Source organism: Ursus maritimus (genome assembly GCF_017311325.1).
Source record: "Ursus maritimus isolate PB19 chromosome X unlocalized genomic scaffold, ASM1731132v1 scaffold_X1, whole genome shotgun sequence".
In the NCBI taxonomy this organism is placed as follows: domain Eukaryota; kingdom Metazoa; phylum Chordata; class Mammalia; order Carnivora; family Ursidae; genus Ursus; species Ursus maritimus.
This window is the reverse complement of record NW_024423319.1, coordinates 44,353,222-44,364,966: the sequence shown is the minus strand read 5'-3', so window position 1 is coordinate 44,364,966 and position 11,745 is coordinate 44,353,222. Positions and strand designations below refer to the sequence as shown.

Below are 11,745 nucleotides of genomic sequence, written 5' to 3'. Positions count from 1 at the left end.
TTACTTCATTGTACTTGCCTATAAGAACTTGATTGTATGTCAGAAAATAAGGATCTTCATTTTTCTTTAACTATTTAATTATACAAATGTAATTTCCATAATAACCTATTTTTCACTACTGACCAGAGATGGATTCTTATCACATACTAAAAACCTTTATACTTGGGTATGTTAGTGGAATCTCTGTTTTATTCCTCCTGCTATGCTTATTCCAATATCACACTGAGTTAAGCTTATAGCCTTATAAATCATTCTGCTTCCTTGAAGTGTGAGTCCCTTTACCAGGTATAAATGAATTCCACACCAGATAAGATAAAGTAGCTAACACAGTTCCTGGCACATAGGTGGCATTCTCTGGAGGGCATCCTGTGGTTATCCTTTGTGTGCCACCACCATAGTAATTGGGGATTATAAATAGTTAATAATTTCTAGTGTGTATTGAGAACCCAACATTTTAATTATTTTTCTTAACCAAACATCTGAGGATAACCAGGGAATACAAATGTATTAAGAAGATTATGTAACTAAGTCTGTACTGATGGACAATGTGATATTCCATTTTTTCCATTATAAACAAAACCTACATAACTAATACTGTAGCCCCAGTTTCAGCAAAGAATAAATGCATAATAAAGTTACTATGGGAATTTTTTAAATACAATGTGTTTTTAAAAACATAAGATTATATTTTAGCATGTTATTAATTCTCTCCATGGGTAAATATTAGAAGTGGAATTACTGAACCAAAATATCAATCATTTTTATTTTAAAACAATTTACCAGCTTACTTTTCAGAACATTTTTCACCATTCCACTCAACAAGAGCAGAGAAGAGTGCATGTGTCCCCAGCCCCTTAAGAAATTGGTACACATTTTCAGGTAGTCAAATCTATCAACGTTTTCCTTAGTTGTTCATGTCTTTGTTATTATATTTTTAAAGACCTTCCACACAAAAGACTTAAACAGAGACTACTTACTCAGAACTTGTTATAACAAGTGAGTCCGCCACCATCACCTGTGTTTGGCAGAGACTGAAAGTCTGGGGAGTGGAAAAGCTTTAGCTCCAACAAAAGACAAGACTTTATGCTCTGATTGGAGGTTGCTGGCATGGGGAAGCTGGAATCAGGCTAACTAAAAGCAGGACATCTTATATGATTGGTTTGGGGAGCATATTTGGATTTTCCTGGCGGGGGGCAAAAATAGAGAGGCTGTCAGTCATTGATCAAGTCCTGAAGATTGCTTCAGAAGCTATGGTTTAGCTTCCTGGGCTGTTTGCTGCAGAGGTTGTGGGTCCTAGTTCTACTGTCATGTATGGTCAGGTCATTGTCCATTTTATATTTAGTCCCACTTATTAAAAAATTAATCGTTCCTTTTTTCTGCTTCAAATATAATTTTATTTTTATATTTAAATAATTAAATATTTATGTTTGCGCATGTCAGGAAAAAGGAACAATTTTATCTTGCGGGGAACGTTTTTCCTAATTTTTTCCAAAGTGCAATATTCTGGGGCGCCTGGGTGGCTCAGTCCGTTAAGTCTCAGACTCTCAGATTTTTGCTCAGCTCATGAGCTCTGGGTGGTGGGATGGAGCCCTGCATGGGCTCCGGGCTCAACCGGGAGTCTGCTGGAGATTCTCTTCCCTCTGCCCCTCCCCCCTAAAATAAATACAGACATCTTTAAAAAATTAAAATAAAAAATAAAGTGCAATATTCTATGTACCACATTAAAGTTCACATTCATGCGATTTCATTGGCTGGCTCTAGTTCTTTCAAAGGAAAGAGCAACATGGTCAAGACTCCTCCCCCGACCGCCCAACCCATTAAAAAAAAAGCCTCTGTGGTTTTTATTAAAATTATTCCTTCGACCACCTCAAGAATAGAAAAAGGACAAAAGGGCCCAGAGAGGTGAGAAGGGAAGCGCTCCAGAAAGCGGTGGGGTGACTGGCGGACGCCGGCTGGTGGGCGGGGCGGCGGGGGGAGGGGGGCGAGCTCGGGTGACGCGGCGCTCACGTGACCGCGGGGCGCAGATGTGGGCACCAGTCCGGGAGCCCGCCCTCTTCCCCTGCGGTCGGATCCGGAGCGGTCTGTGAGCTCGTAATTGTTGCTTCAGGTTCTTTCAGGTCAGTGTGAGGGCCTTCGTCGCCGCCTGCGGAACCCTGGAATGGGGGGTGAGGCACGAACACGGAGAGGAAAAAGGGTGGGGATGGGGTCCGGGTTGAGGGAAGCTGGCCGGACTAGATAGAGATGGCGGTGGGAAAATGGCTAAGGGGGAGCTAGCGACCAGTCGGCGGAGGGTGGGAAGAGCGGACACCCTTGTACCCGTGTCCCCTTTCACCGCACCTCCTTCTCGCTGCCCTCCGTCCATTTTGGAGCCGGAGCTGGTGAGCTGGGGGGCTCCCCGCCAGTGAGACTGTGGAAATAACCCCCCTCTACCAGTCCGTGCGTAGAGAAAAAAAGTTGACCTCGAGGGTGGGGAGGCGAGTTGCCTCCAGGGGAGAAGGACACAGAGATCCAAAATTAGTTTGGAAAACATCCTGGTCTGGCGCCCGAGGCGTGAAAAGAAATGGCGGCTGGGGTGCGGGGGGCGGAGGAGGTGGGGGAGGGAGACGTTGGATGAGGAGGGCCGGGATTCAGGAAAGGGGCTGAGTCCTTGTGCATCCATCCAAACGCGCAGCCCATGTCTCCTGTCTGTCCGCAGGTCTGCGTGTCTGTTCTCAGCACTCTGCAAGGCTAGAAAAGGAGGAGGAATCTGTTCAGAATCCCTGCAGGTCAGTGAAGGAAGGGAGTCTTTGGACAGGGACCCAGAGGGGTGGGGAGTGTGGAGGGTACAACACCAGCAGAATATGGGGCGCCACTGCCCACCTCCTAACGCATTTATACACGCTCTGCCGTTCTGAGCAAACGGAGAGAAAATGGCAGGGCCTGCCAGAGAAATGGTGGGTTCACGTGTGTGAGGGGAGAGGGTGGACAGAAAGCACACTTAAAGGCCGGGCCAGGTCAGGGGAACCCTGACAAGGGGAGAGATGCCTGTACTATCCGGACCTGCATTCCACCCCCAAGCCCTCAGTTTCCCTTGTCTCCTCTTTGTCTCCTCTTCCTCCCTACCTCAGGACAGGAAAAGGAGGGGAAATCTCAACATGGAAAAACTCTGCAGTGAAAATGAAGGAATGACTGAGAACGAAGAAAAGATGGAATACAGAGAACAGTCACAGGATGCGGGAGAACCCGAAGTAGCTTGTACTTTGGAAGACAAGGAAAAGTTAGAAAACGAGAGAATGACAGAAGATGAGGAAATACTAAAGGATAAAGAAAAGCCAGAGAATATGACAAAGCCAACAGATGGAAAGCCAGAGAGCAAGGAAAAGCCAGCGATCGAGGGAAAGCCAGAGAGCGAAGGAAAACCAGAGAGCGAGGGAAAGCCAGAGAGCGAGGGAAAGCCAGTGATGGAGGGAAAGCCAGTGATCGAGGGAAACCCAGAGAGCGAGGGAAACCCAGAGAGCGAGGGAAACCCAGAGAGCGAGGGAAAGCCAGTGATGGAGGGAAAGCCAGAGAGTGAGGTAAAGCCAGTGAGCGACGGGAACCCAGAGAGCGAGGGATGCCCAGCGATGGAGGGAAGCCCAGCGATGGAGGGAAGCCCAGCGATGGAGGAAAACCCAGCGATGGAGGGAAACCCAGCGATGGAGGGAAACCCAGTGATGGAGGGAAACCCAGTGATCGAAGGAGAGCCAGTGATGGAAGGAGAGCCAGTGATCGAAGAAAAGCCAGAGAGTGAGGGAAAGCCAGTGATTGAGGGAAAGCCAAAAGAAGAAGAAAAACCAGTAAGTGAGGGAAAGCCAAAAGAAGAAGAAAAACCAGTAAGTGAGGGAAAGCCAAAAGAAGGAAAACCAGTAAGTGAGGGAAAGCCAAAAGAAGAAGAAAAACCAGTAAGTGAGGGAAAGCCAAAAGAAGAAGGAAAACCAGTAAGTGAGGGAAAGCCAAAAGAAGAAGGAAAATCAGTGAGTGAGGGAAAGCCAAAAGAAGAAAAATCAGAGAATGAGGGAAAGCCAGTGAATGAGGAAAAGCCAAAAGAAGAAAAGCCAGCCATCGAACCAAGGGTTGCAGGAAAGCGCCCAGCTGGGGATGATGTACCCAGGAAGGCCAAAAGAAAAACCAACAAGGGGCTGGCTCAGTGCCTCAAGGAATATAAGGAGGCCATACATGATATGCATTTGAGCAATGAGGAGATGATAAGAGAATTTGACGAGATGGCCAGGGTAGAGGATGAGGTGAAGAAAACCAGACAGAAATTGGGGGGGTTTATGTGGATGCAAAAAAGTTTACAGGACCCCTTCCACCCAAGGGGCCCAAGGGAACTCAGGGGTGGGTGCAGGGCCCCGCAGAGGGGCTTTGAAGACATTCCTTTTGTGTAGTGCCCCTGGCAGGCATTTGCCCAGGCCCTGTGCTTTAACCTTATGCTAATACTTGCTTTAGCTATTACTCTGTTATCCAACTATAGCCTTCGATGTTTGAGTAGCAGATTTTTGTCCATTGCATGGAAAAATGTTTATGGCATATTGTAAAATTAAAAAGAAAAAAGTTTGGTGAACGGTATATATGGCATCAGTCCATTTTTGTAAAACTACAAAGGTATTTACCTAGTGATCTGTGTACAGAGAAAACTCTGAAAGCTATGTCCTGGTTATCTGTGGGTGATTTTTTTTTCCTGTTCTTTTTTTGTTCATTGTATATTTTCTCCTAAAAACCATAGATTACTTTCATCATGAAAACAATATATACCAAGCAATCAAAATAACTGTTCAGTTAGCTCATGAATGCAGCGGAGACACCAAAAATTTTTGGTCAGGATATAAAATGTTTCATAAAACTAGGAGCTGGAAGACTCAACCTGGCCCATACTAGAGATCCATTGCTGTAACAGTCTTGTCATCTGTTGAATGGGGTAAAACTTGCCTTCCAGGTTTGTGGAGAAGATCAGATGAGGTAATGAGTGTGAGCTGTGTTGGGCTGGCTCCTACCCTTTGCCCTGCAGTAGCAGAACCAAAATTCTGTCAGGTGTTTGGGGGAGGTATAAGAGGTCTCACTTGTGTCCAGGGATAAGTCAGATAAAAGGTGGGTGCCACTCTCCCCTGGGTAATGCCATGTCTCTTGGGCACTGTGCCCCTTCTCAGGGGCTCTGTACCCTCCTGAAGCCCCCATTGCTACTGGTGGGCATAGACTATGATGGACTAAAGCAACACTGTCTCAACAGAAAGGTGGAGAATTCTCTACCTACAACAGAGTTACCCTAATTCAGGTGGGTAGTACCCAATTGTGTTTGGGCCTTGATGTTTTATAAAGTTTTTAGAAAACACTCCAAAATTTTTGTCAGGTTGTGTGTGTTTTTGCATACAGCCATCTCCAATGGATTTAGATAATGGAGATTGAGCCAGAAAAATCTGAGTAACCAGATGCTGTGCTATTCTCACCTGTTAATCTCTTGTCTGCTGACACTTTTTTCTTAGGAGGAATTGTCTCTCAGGAAGTTCCTGTTAAGCCCTGCCTTACCATTTCAACAGATCCATCAACCTATGTGTTTCCCCTTCCCCCCCACCCCACCCCAGCTCTTCATTAGCCTTTTATTTGCTTTTAGTGGTCTTTGAATAAACTTTTATATTAGGAGTTAATGACTTACAGAATTATTGCAAAAACAGTACAGAGTTTCTGTATAACCCATACACAGTATCTTCTTTTAACATCTTATATTAGTATTGTGCATTTGTCACAATGAACCAATATTGATACATTACTATTTACCAAAGTACATATTAAATTCCCTCAGTTTTTCCCTAATGTCCTTTTTCTGTTCCAGGATCCTATCCAGGTTACCACCATACATTTAGTCATCTTGTCTCCATAAGCTCCTCTTGGCTGTGACAGTTTCTCACTTTCCCTGTTTTTGATGCCCTTGACACTTTTGAGAAGTACTGGTCAGGTATTTTGTATAATGTCCCACAATTTTGGTTTGCTTGATCTTTTTTCTTGTGGTTATGCAGGCATTAAGTGCTTTTGGGAAGAGGACCGGAGAGGTAAGTGCTATACTCACCACATCATATAAAGGGTACATGTTATCAGGGTGCCTGGCTTGTTCAGGCCATAGAACATGTGATTCTTGATCTTGGGGTCATGAGTTCAAGCCCCACATTGGGTGTCTACGTTTTTTAAAAAAAAGGGTACATACTATCAGTATTACCACTGTTGTTAACTTTCATGACCTGGCTGAGGTAGTGTTTGTCAGGATTCTCCATGGTAAAATTAACTCTCGTTTCTCCCTTTCCATGCTGTACTCTTTGGAAGAAAGTCTCTATGCATAGTCCACATTTAAGAAGGGCCGAGTGGGATGTTAGTTTCCACATACTTGAGGGTATCAGTATGGACTCTATTTTTTTTAAGTTTTAATTTTAATTCCAGTTAGTTGCCATACAGTGTTACATTAGTTCAGGTATACAATATAGTAAGTTAGCAGTTCCATACATCCCCCACCCAGTGCTCACCATGGCAAATGCACTCCTTGGTCCCTATCACCTGTTTAACCCATCCCTACACCACCCTCCCCTCTGGTAACCATTGGATTGTTCTCTAATTAAGAGTCTGTTTTTTTGCTGTGCGTCTCTCTCATTTTTTCCCCTTTGTTTGGTCTCTTAAGTTGCAAATATGAGTGAAAGCATATGGTATTTGTCTGATCTATTTCACTTAGCATTATACTCTTGGTGCAAATGGCAAGATTTCATTCTTTTTTATGGCTGACTAGTACTCCATTGTTCCTCAAAAAGTTAAAATATAACTACCTTACAATCCAGTAATCAATATTTTATACTTTCAATTATAATCTAATACTACTTCACATATTTTCATTGCTTTAATTGTTCCAACTTTGGCCATTGTGAGCTCTTTCACTTGGCTCTTGTATTTATTTAACATACCTCCTCCCATCACTGTGTGTATATGTGCACACCTGCACGTGTATGTGTGTGTTTAACACCTTCTGGCACTACAAGATGGTGTAGTCTTTTATATTTCCTGTCCAAGTCCTAGAATTTGCCATTTCTCCAGGGGGTCCTGATACCTTTGGTTAGAGAATGGTATCAAAACCAAGATCTGGGTGTTAAGAGTACTCATTACTATTGGGGTATCATTGCTTCTAGGCCCTCACAGTTGATAAAGCAAGGAGATCTATTGATATATAGTAACGCATGTGAATATATGCATGTTTATATATATATATATATATTCATCTTTAATTTTTATATATTTATATAGAGAAATTTTTGCCTTTAGTTTTATAGACTTCACTACTTCACCCTATGTCAACACCTTATTCCTCTATCCCTTTCAGTGGGGTTGTTTCATATATTTGTAATACACATATTCTTTAGGTGGATTCTGCATTTGGGAAGTACTATTATTTATGGTATTTTTAAATTTCAAATTCCAGTTCATTGCTGGTACATAGAAAAGCAATTGACTTTTGTATATTAGCTTTACAGCCTTACAGACCTTGTAGCCAGGAGACTGTCAATGCTGTGGCATTTCTACACAGTCATGTCATCTGCAAAGAGACAGTGTTATTTCCTCCATTCCAATTTGTATATGTTTTCTTTCCTTTTTTGTGTGTTAATCCACTAGCTAGGACTTCCAGGATGATGTTTAATAGGAGCAATGAGAAAAGAATACCTTGCCTTGTTCCTGATATTAGGGTGAAGCGGCCTCCTCACTGTTAAGTATGTTGTTGCAGTTTTCTTGTAGATATTCTTTATCAAATTTAGGTGTTCCCCTCTAATTCTATTTTGAGAACCTTTATCATAAATGGGCATTGGATTCTGTCATTCCGTCTTTTTCTGTATCAAGTGATAAGATTATATGATATATCTTATTTAGTCTGTATGGTGGATTATACTGATTGCTTTTCAAATGTTAAATCAGTTTTGCATGCCTACAATAAATTCCACTTGTTAGGTGCATAATTTTTATATATTGTTGGATTCAATTTTCTGATACTTTGTTGAGGATTTTGTGTCTGTGTTCATGAGAGATACTGGTCTGTAGTTTTCCTTTCTTGTAGTGCCTTCTATCTGGTTTTGGAATTAGGGTAATATTTGCCGTAGAGAATAAATCAAACATTCTCTCTACCTCTGTTTTATGGAAGGCATTGTGGAGAATTGGTATTTCTTACTCAGATGTGTGGTAGAATTCCCTGATGATCTCTAAATGTTCGCTGGTGATGCTTAAATGTTTGGTAGAATTTGGTTTTGGTGATTTCTGTCTTTGGAAGGTTATGGATTATTGATTCAATTTCTTTAATAGATACAGGGCTATTTAGGTTATTGTTTTCTCCTTGTGTGAGTTTTAGTAGTTTGTATCATTAAAGGGGATTGGTTCGTTGTATCTAAGTTACCAGATTTATAGGCATAGGGCTAATAGAATTCCTTCATTATTTCTTCTTAATGTCTGTGGAATCACTAGTGATAATCTCACTTTCATTTCTGATTTTGTTTATTTGAATCTTCTTTCTTTTTTCTTGATTATCCTGGCAAGAGATTTATCAATTTTTTTTTTACCTTTTCAAAGAATCAGCTTTTGGTTTTGCTGATTTTTTTCTATTTTTTTCCTGTTTTACTTGTATTGATTTCTACTTGTTAATTTCTTTTCTTCTGCTTGCACTGGGCTTAAAATTACTCTTTCTTTAGTTTCCTGAGGAGAAAACTTAGGTTATAGATGTTAGGGGCACCTGGGTGGCTCAGTCGTTAAGCGTCTGCCTTTGGCTCAGGGCATGATCCTGGAGTCCTGGGATCGAGCCCCGCATCAGGCTCTTCTGCTGGGAGTCTGCTTCTTCCTCTCCCATTCCCCCTGCTTGTGTTCCCTCTCTCGCTGGCTGTCTCTCTCTCAGTCAAATAAATAAATAAAATCTTTAAAAAAAAAAGGTTATAGATGTTAGATCTTTTTCATTTTCTCACATACACATTTAAGCTAGAAATTTCCTTCTAAGCACAAAATTTTTATAGGTTAATTTTATTTTCATTTAGTTCAAAATATTTTTGCCTTTCTCTTGAATTTTTCCTTGACTTGTGTTTAGAATTGTGTTAATTTCCAATTTCCAAATATTTGCATTTTTCCATCTTTCTGTTGTTGATTTCTACTTTAATTCCATCGAGAGCATACTTGTATGATTTCTGTTCTTTTAATTTTGTTAAGGTATATTTAATGGCCTAAAATATGGACTCTTAGTGAATGTTCTATGTGAACTTGAAAAAAAATGTGTTCTGATAATTGGATGGAATGTTCTATAAATGCCATTTAGATCAAGTTGATTAATAGTGCTATTTAGGTCAACTCTATCCTTATAGATATTTTGCCTGCTTAATCTGTGAGTTACTGACTGGGGGGTGTTGAAGTCTGCAACCCTAATAATAGATTTGTCTGTTTCTCCTTTCTGTTTTATAAGTTTTTGCCTCATGTATTTTGACACTTTTGTTCGGTACATACATATTTAGGATTATTATGTGTTTGTTTTTTTCCATAATTGATCCCTTTTGATTGATCATTATGTAGTGCCTCTTTTTTATCTCTGATACTTTAATTGCTCTCAAGTCTGCTTTATCTGAAATTAGATAGCTATTCCAGCATTTTTTTATAGGCTGTATGCCCACTGTGGGGCTTGAACTCATGCCCCCAAGATTAAGAGTCAAATGCTGTACCCACTGAGCCAGCCAGGGACCCCTCCAGCATCCTTTTTTGTCCATATTTCTTTTGATTAGTATATATGGTGGTGTATATCTTTCTCCATTGCTTTACTTGTAACCTTCCAAAGTCTTTGTTTATTTGTTTTAAGGATTTTATTTATTTATCTGTCAGCACAAGCAGGGGGATTGGCAGGCAGAGGGAGAAGCAGGCTCCCCGCTGAGCAAGGAGACTGATGCAAGACTTGATCCCAGGACCCTGGGATCATGACCTGAGCCAAAGGCAGATGCTTAACCAACTGAGCCACCCAGGCGCCCAGAGTCTTTTATTTTTAAAATGGGCCTCTTGTCCAAAACATTTAGTTGGATCTTATTTGTCCATTCTGACAATTTCTGTCTTTAATGGATGTATTTGGAGCATTCATATTTAAAATGATTCTTGAGGGGTACCTGGGTAGCGCAGTCATTAAGCATCTGCCTTCGGCTCAGGGCGTGATCCCGGTGTTCCGGGATTGGGTCCCACATTGAGCTCCTCCGCTGGGAGCCTGCTTCTTCCTCTCCCACTCCCCTGCTGTGTTCCCTCTCTCGCTGGCTGTCTCTCTGTCACATAAATAAATAAAATCTTTAAAAAAAAATAAAATGATTCTTGATATATATTTGGGTTAATATCAACCACGTGTAACTGTTTTCCATTTGTTTCCAAGGCTGCTTTTTTTGCCTTCTTTAGTTTTGAGTATTTTACACGATTCCATTTGTCTTTTCTTAGTGTATCAATTATATTTCTTTTAAAAAAATTTTTTAGTGATTTTCCTCAAGTTTGCAATATATATTTTTAACTAGGTTTACTTTCAAAGAACATTCTTCTGCTTCACTTACATGTAGTGTAGGTACCTTATTACAGAGTATTCATCATTCATTTCACTTATCCGTATGCTATAATCACTAAATATATTGTTAATATTAATACTTTAGACATTTATCCTTTGTATTACTTAAAAATAAGAAAAAGAAACAATTTCATTATACTTTCATGTATTCCACTTCCACTGCTCTTTATGAAGATTTGAGTTACCTATTTTTAGTTGCTGATCAATTTTCTTTTGCCTAGAGAAAATCTTTTAACATTTCTTTAAGGGAATTTTTTCTGGTCATCATTTTTGTTTGAGAAAAATCTTTATTTCTCCTTCACTTTTGCTGGATATAAAATTTTAATTTGGTGGTTTTTTTCCTTTCAACACTTGAAATATTTCCACAGTTTACAGAGGTAGGAGTGTTAATGCTGAAATGGAAGATTTGTTTATTTCTCCTTGTAGTTCTGTCAAATTTTGATTTATCTATTTTGAGGTCAATCTAATAAGTACATACAAATTTTAAAATACCATAAAGTGACACTCGTTAGGTTTTGTAATGCTTTTTGCTTTGAAGTCTATTTTGTTATTTAATTACAGTGGCTTCCTTCTGGTTACTGTTCTCATGTTACCATTTTCTTCTATACTTTTACTTTCAGTCTTCATGTATTTTTATATTTTTATATTTCAGATGTCTTTTGTAAACAGTATAACATTGTGTTTTTTCCAGTCCGAAAATCTTTATTTTAATTGCTTCGTGTAAATCATTTACATTTAATGTACTCACTGATATTAATAGATACAAGTTAACCATTGTATCAAATTGCTTCTCTATGTCCCTTCTGATGTAGGTTAGTTTTCTCTCTTTTAGGATTATTTTCTTATTTCTGCCCCTTTATTAGCTTAGAAGTTTTACCTTAATGGTTTTCTGGCAATTAGAGCATACAATCTTGACTTATCAAAGGCTAATATTTATTTTGTAGTTTTACTTCAGCCCTCTTGATTCATATGTCATTTGTCGATATGAATTAAAAAGATATTACTAGTTTTATGTAGTATTGATTTAAGTTTACATACATATTTGTCTTTTTAATTGTTGTTTTTCCCTTTCTTATCTCCAGTATTCCATCTGGGATCATTTTCCTATCGTGAAAAATGCCCTGTAGCATTCAGTATTTCCTTTAGTT

At 40.0% G+C, this 11,745-nt stretch overlaps 1 protein-coding gene across 4 annotated transcripts; it reads left to right on the top strand.

The window, feature by feature from the left end:
- Nucleotides 1–1,989: 1,989 nt before the first annotated feature.
- On the top strand, nt 1,990–4,587 carry TCEAL4 (transcription elongation factor A like 4). Of its 4 annotated transcripts, none has more exons than XM_040629673.1 (3): nt 1,990–2,117; nt 2,696–2,765; nt 3,113–4,587. In XM_040629673.1, exon 3 carries the CDS (start codon nt 3,135–3,137, stop codon nt 4,404–4,406), a length of 1,272 nt encoding a protein of 423 aa, XP_040485607.1. In that variant the 5' UTR covers nt 1,990–2,117; nt 2,696–2,765; nt 3,113–3,134; the 3' UTR covers nt 4,407–4,587. The 4 variants fall into 4 exon arrangements, with proteins under 4 accessions (XP_040485607.1, XP_040485592.1, XP_040485617.1 ...); XM_040629658.1 differs by having other exon boundaries at nt 1,996–2,117; nt 3,108–4,587; XM_040629683.1 differs by lacking the exon at nt 1,990–2,117 and adding an exon at nt 2,255–2,378.
- Nucleotides 4,588–11,745: the final 7,158 nt, after the last annotated feature.

Excerpts from the sequence above, each read along its gene's own strand:
- TCEAL4 (XM_040629673.1), top strand. The coding sequence starts at position 3,135 with ATGGAAAAACTCTGCAGTGAAAATGAAGGAATGACTGAGAACGAAGAA.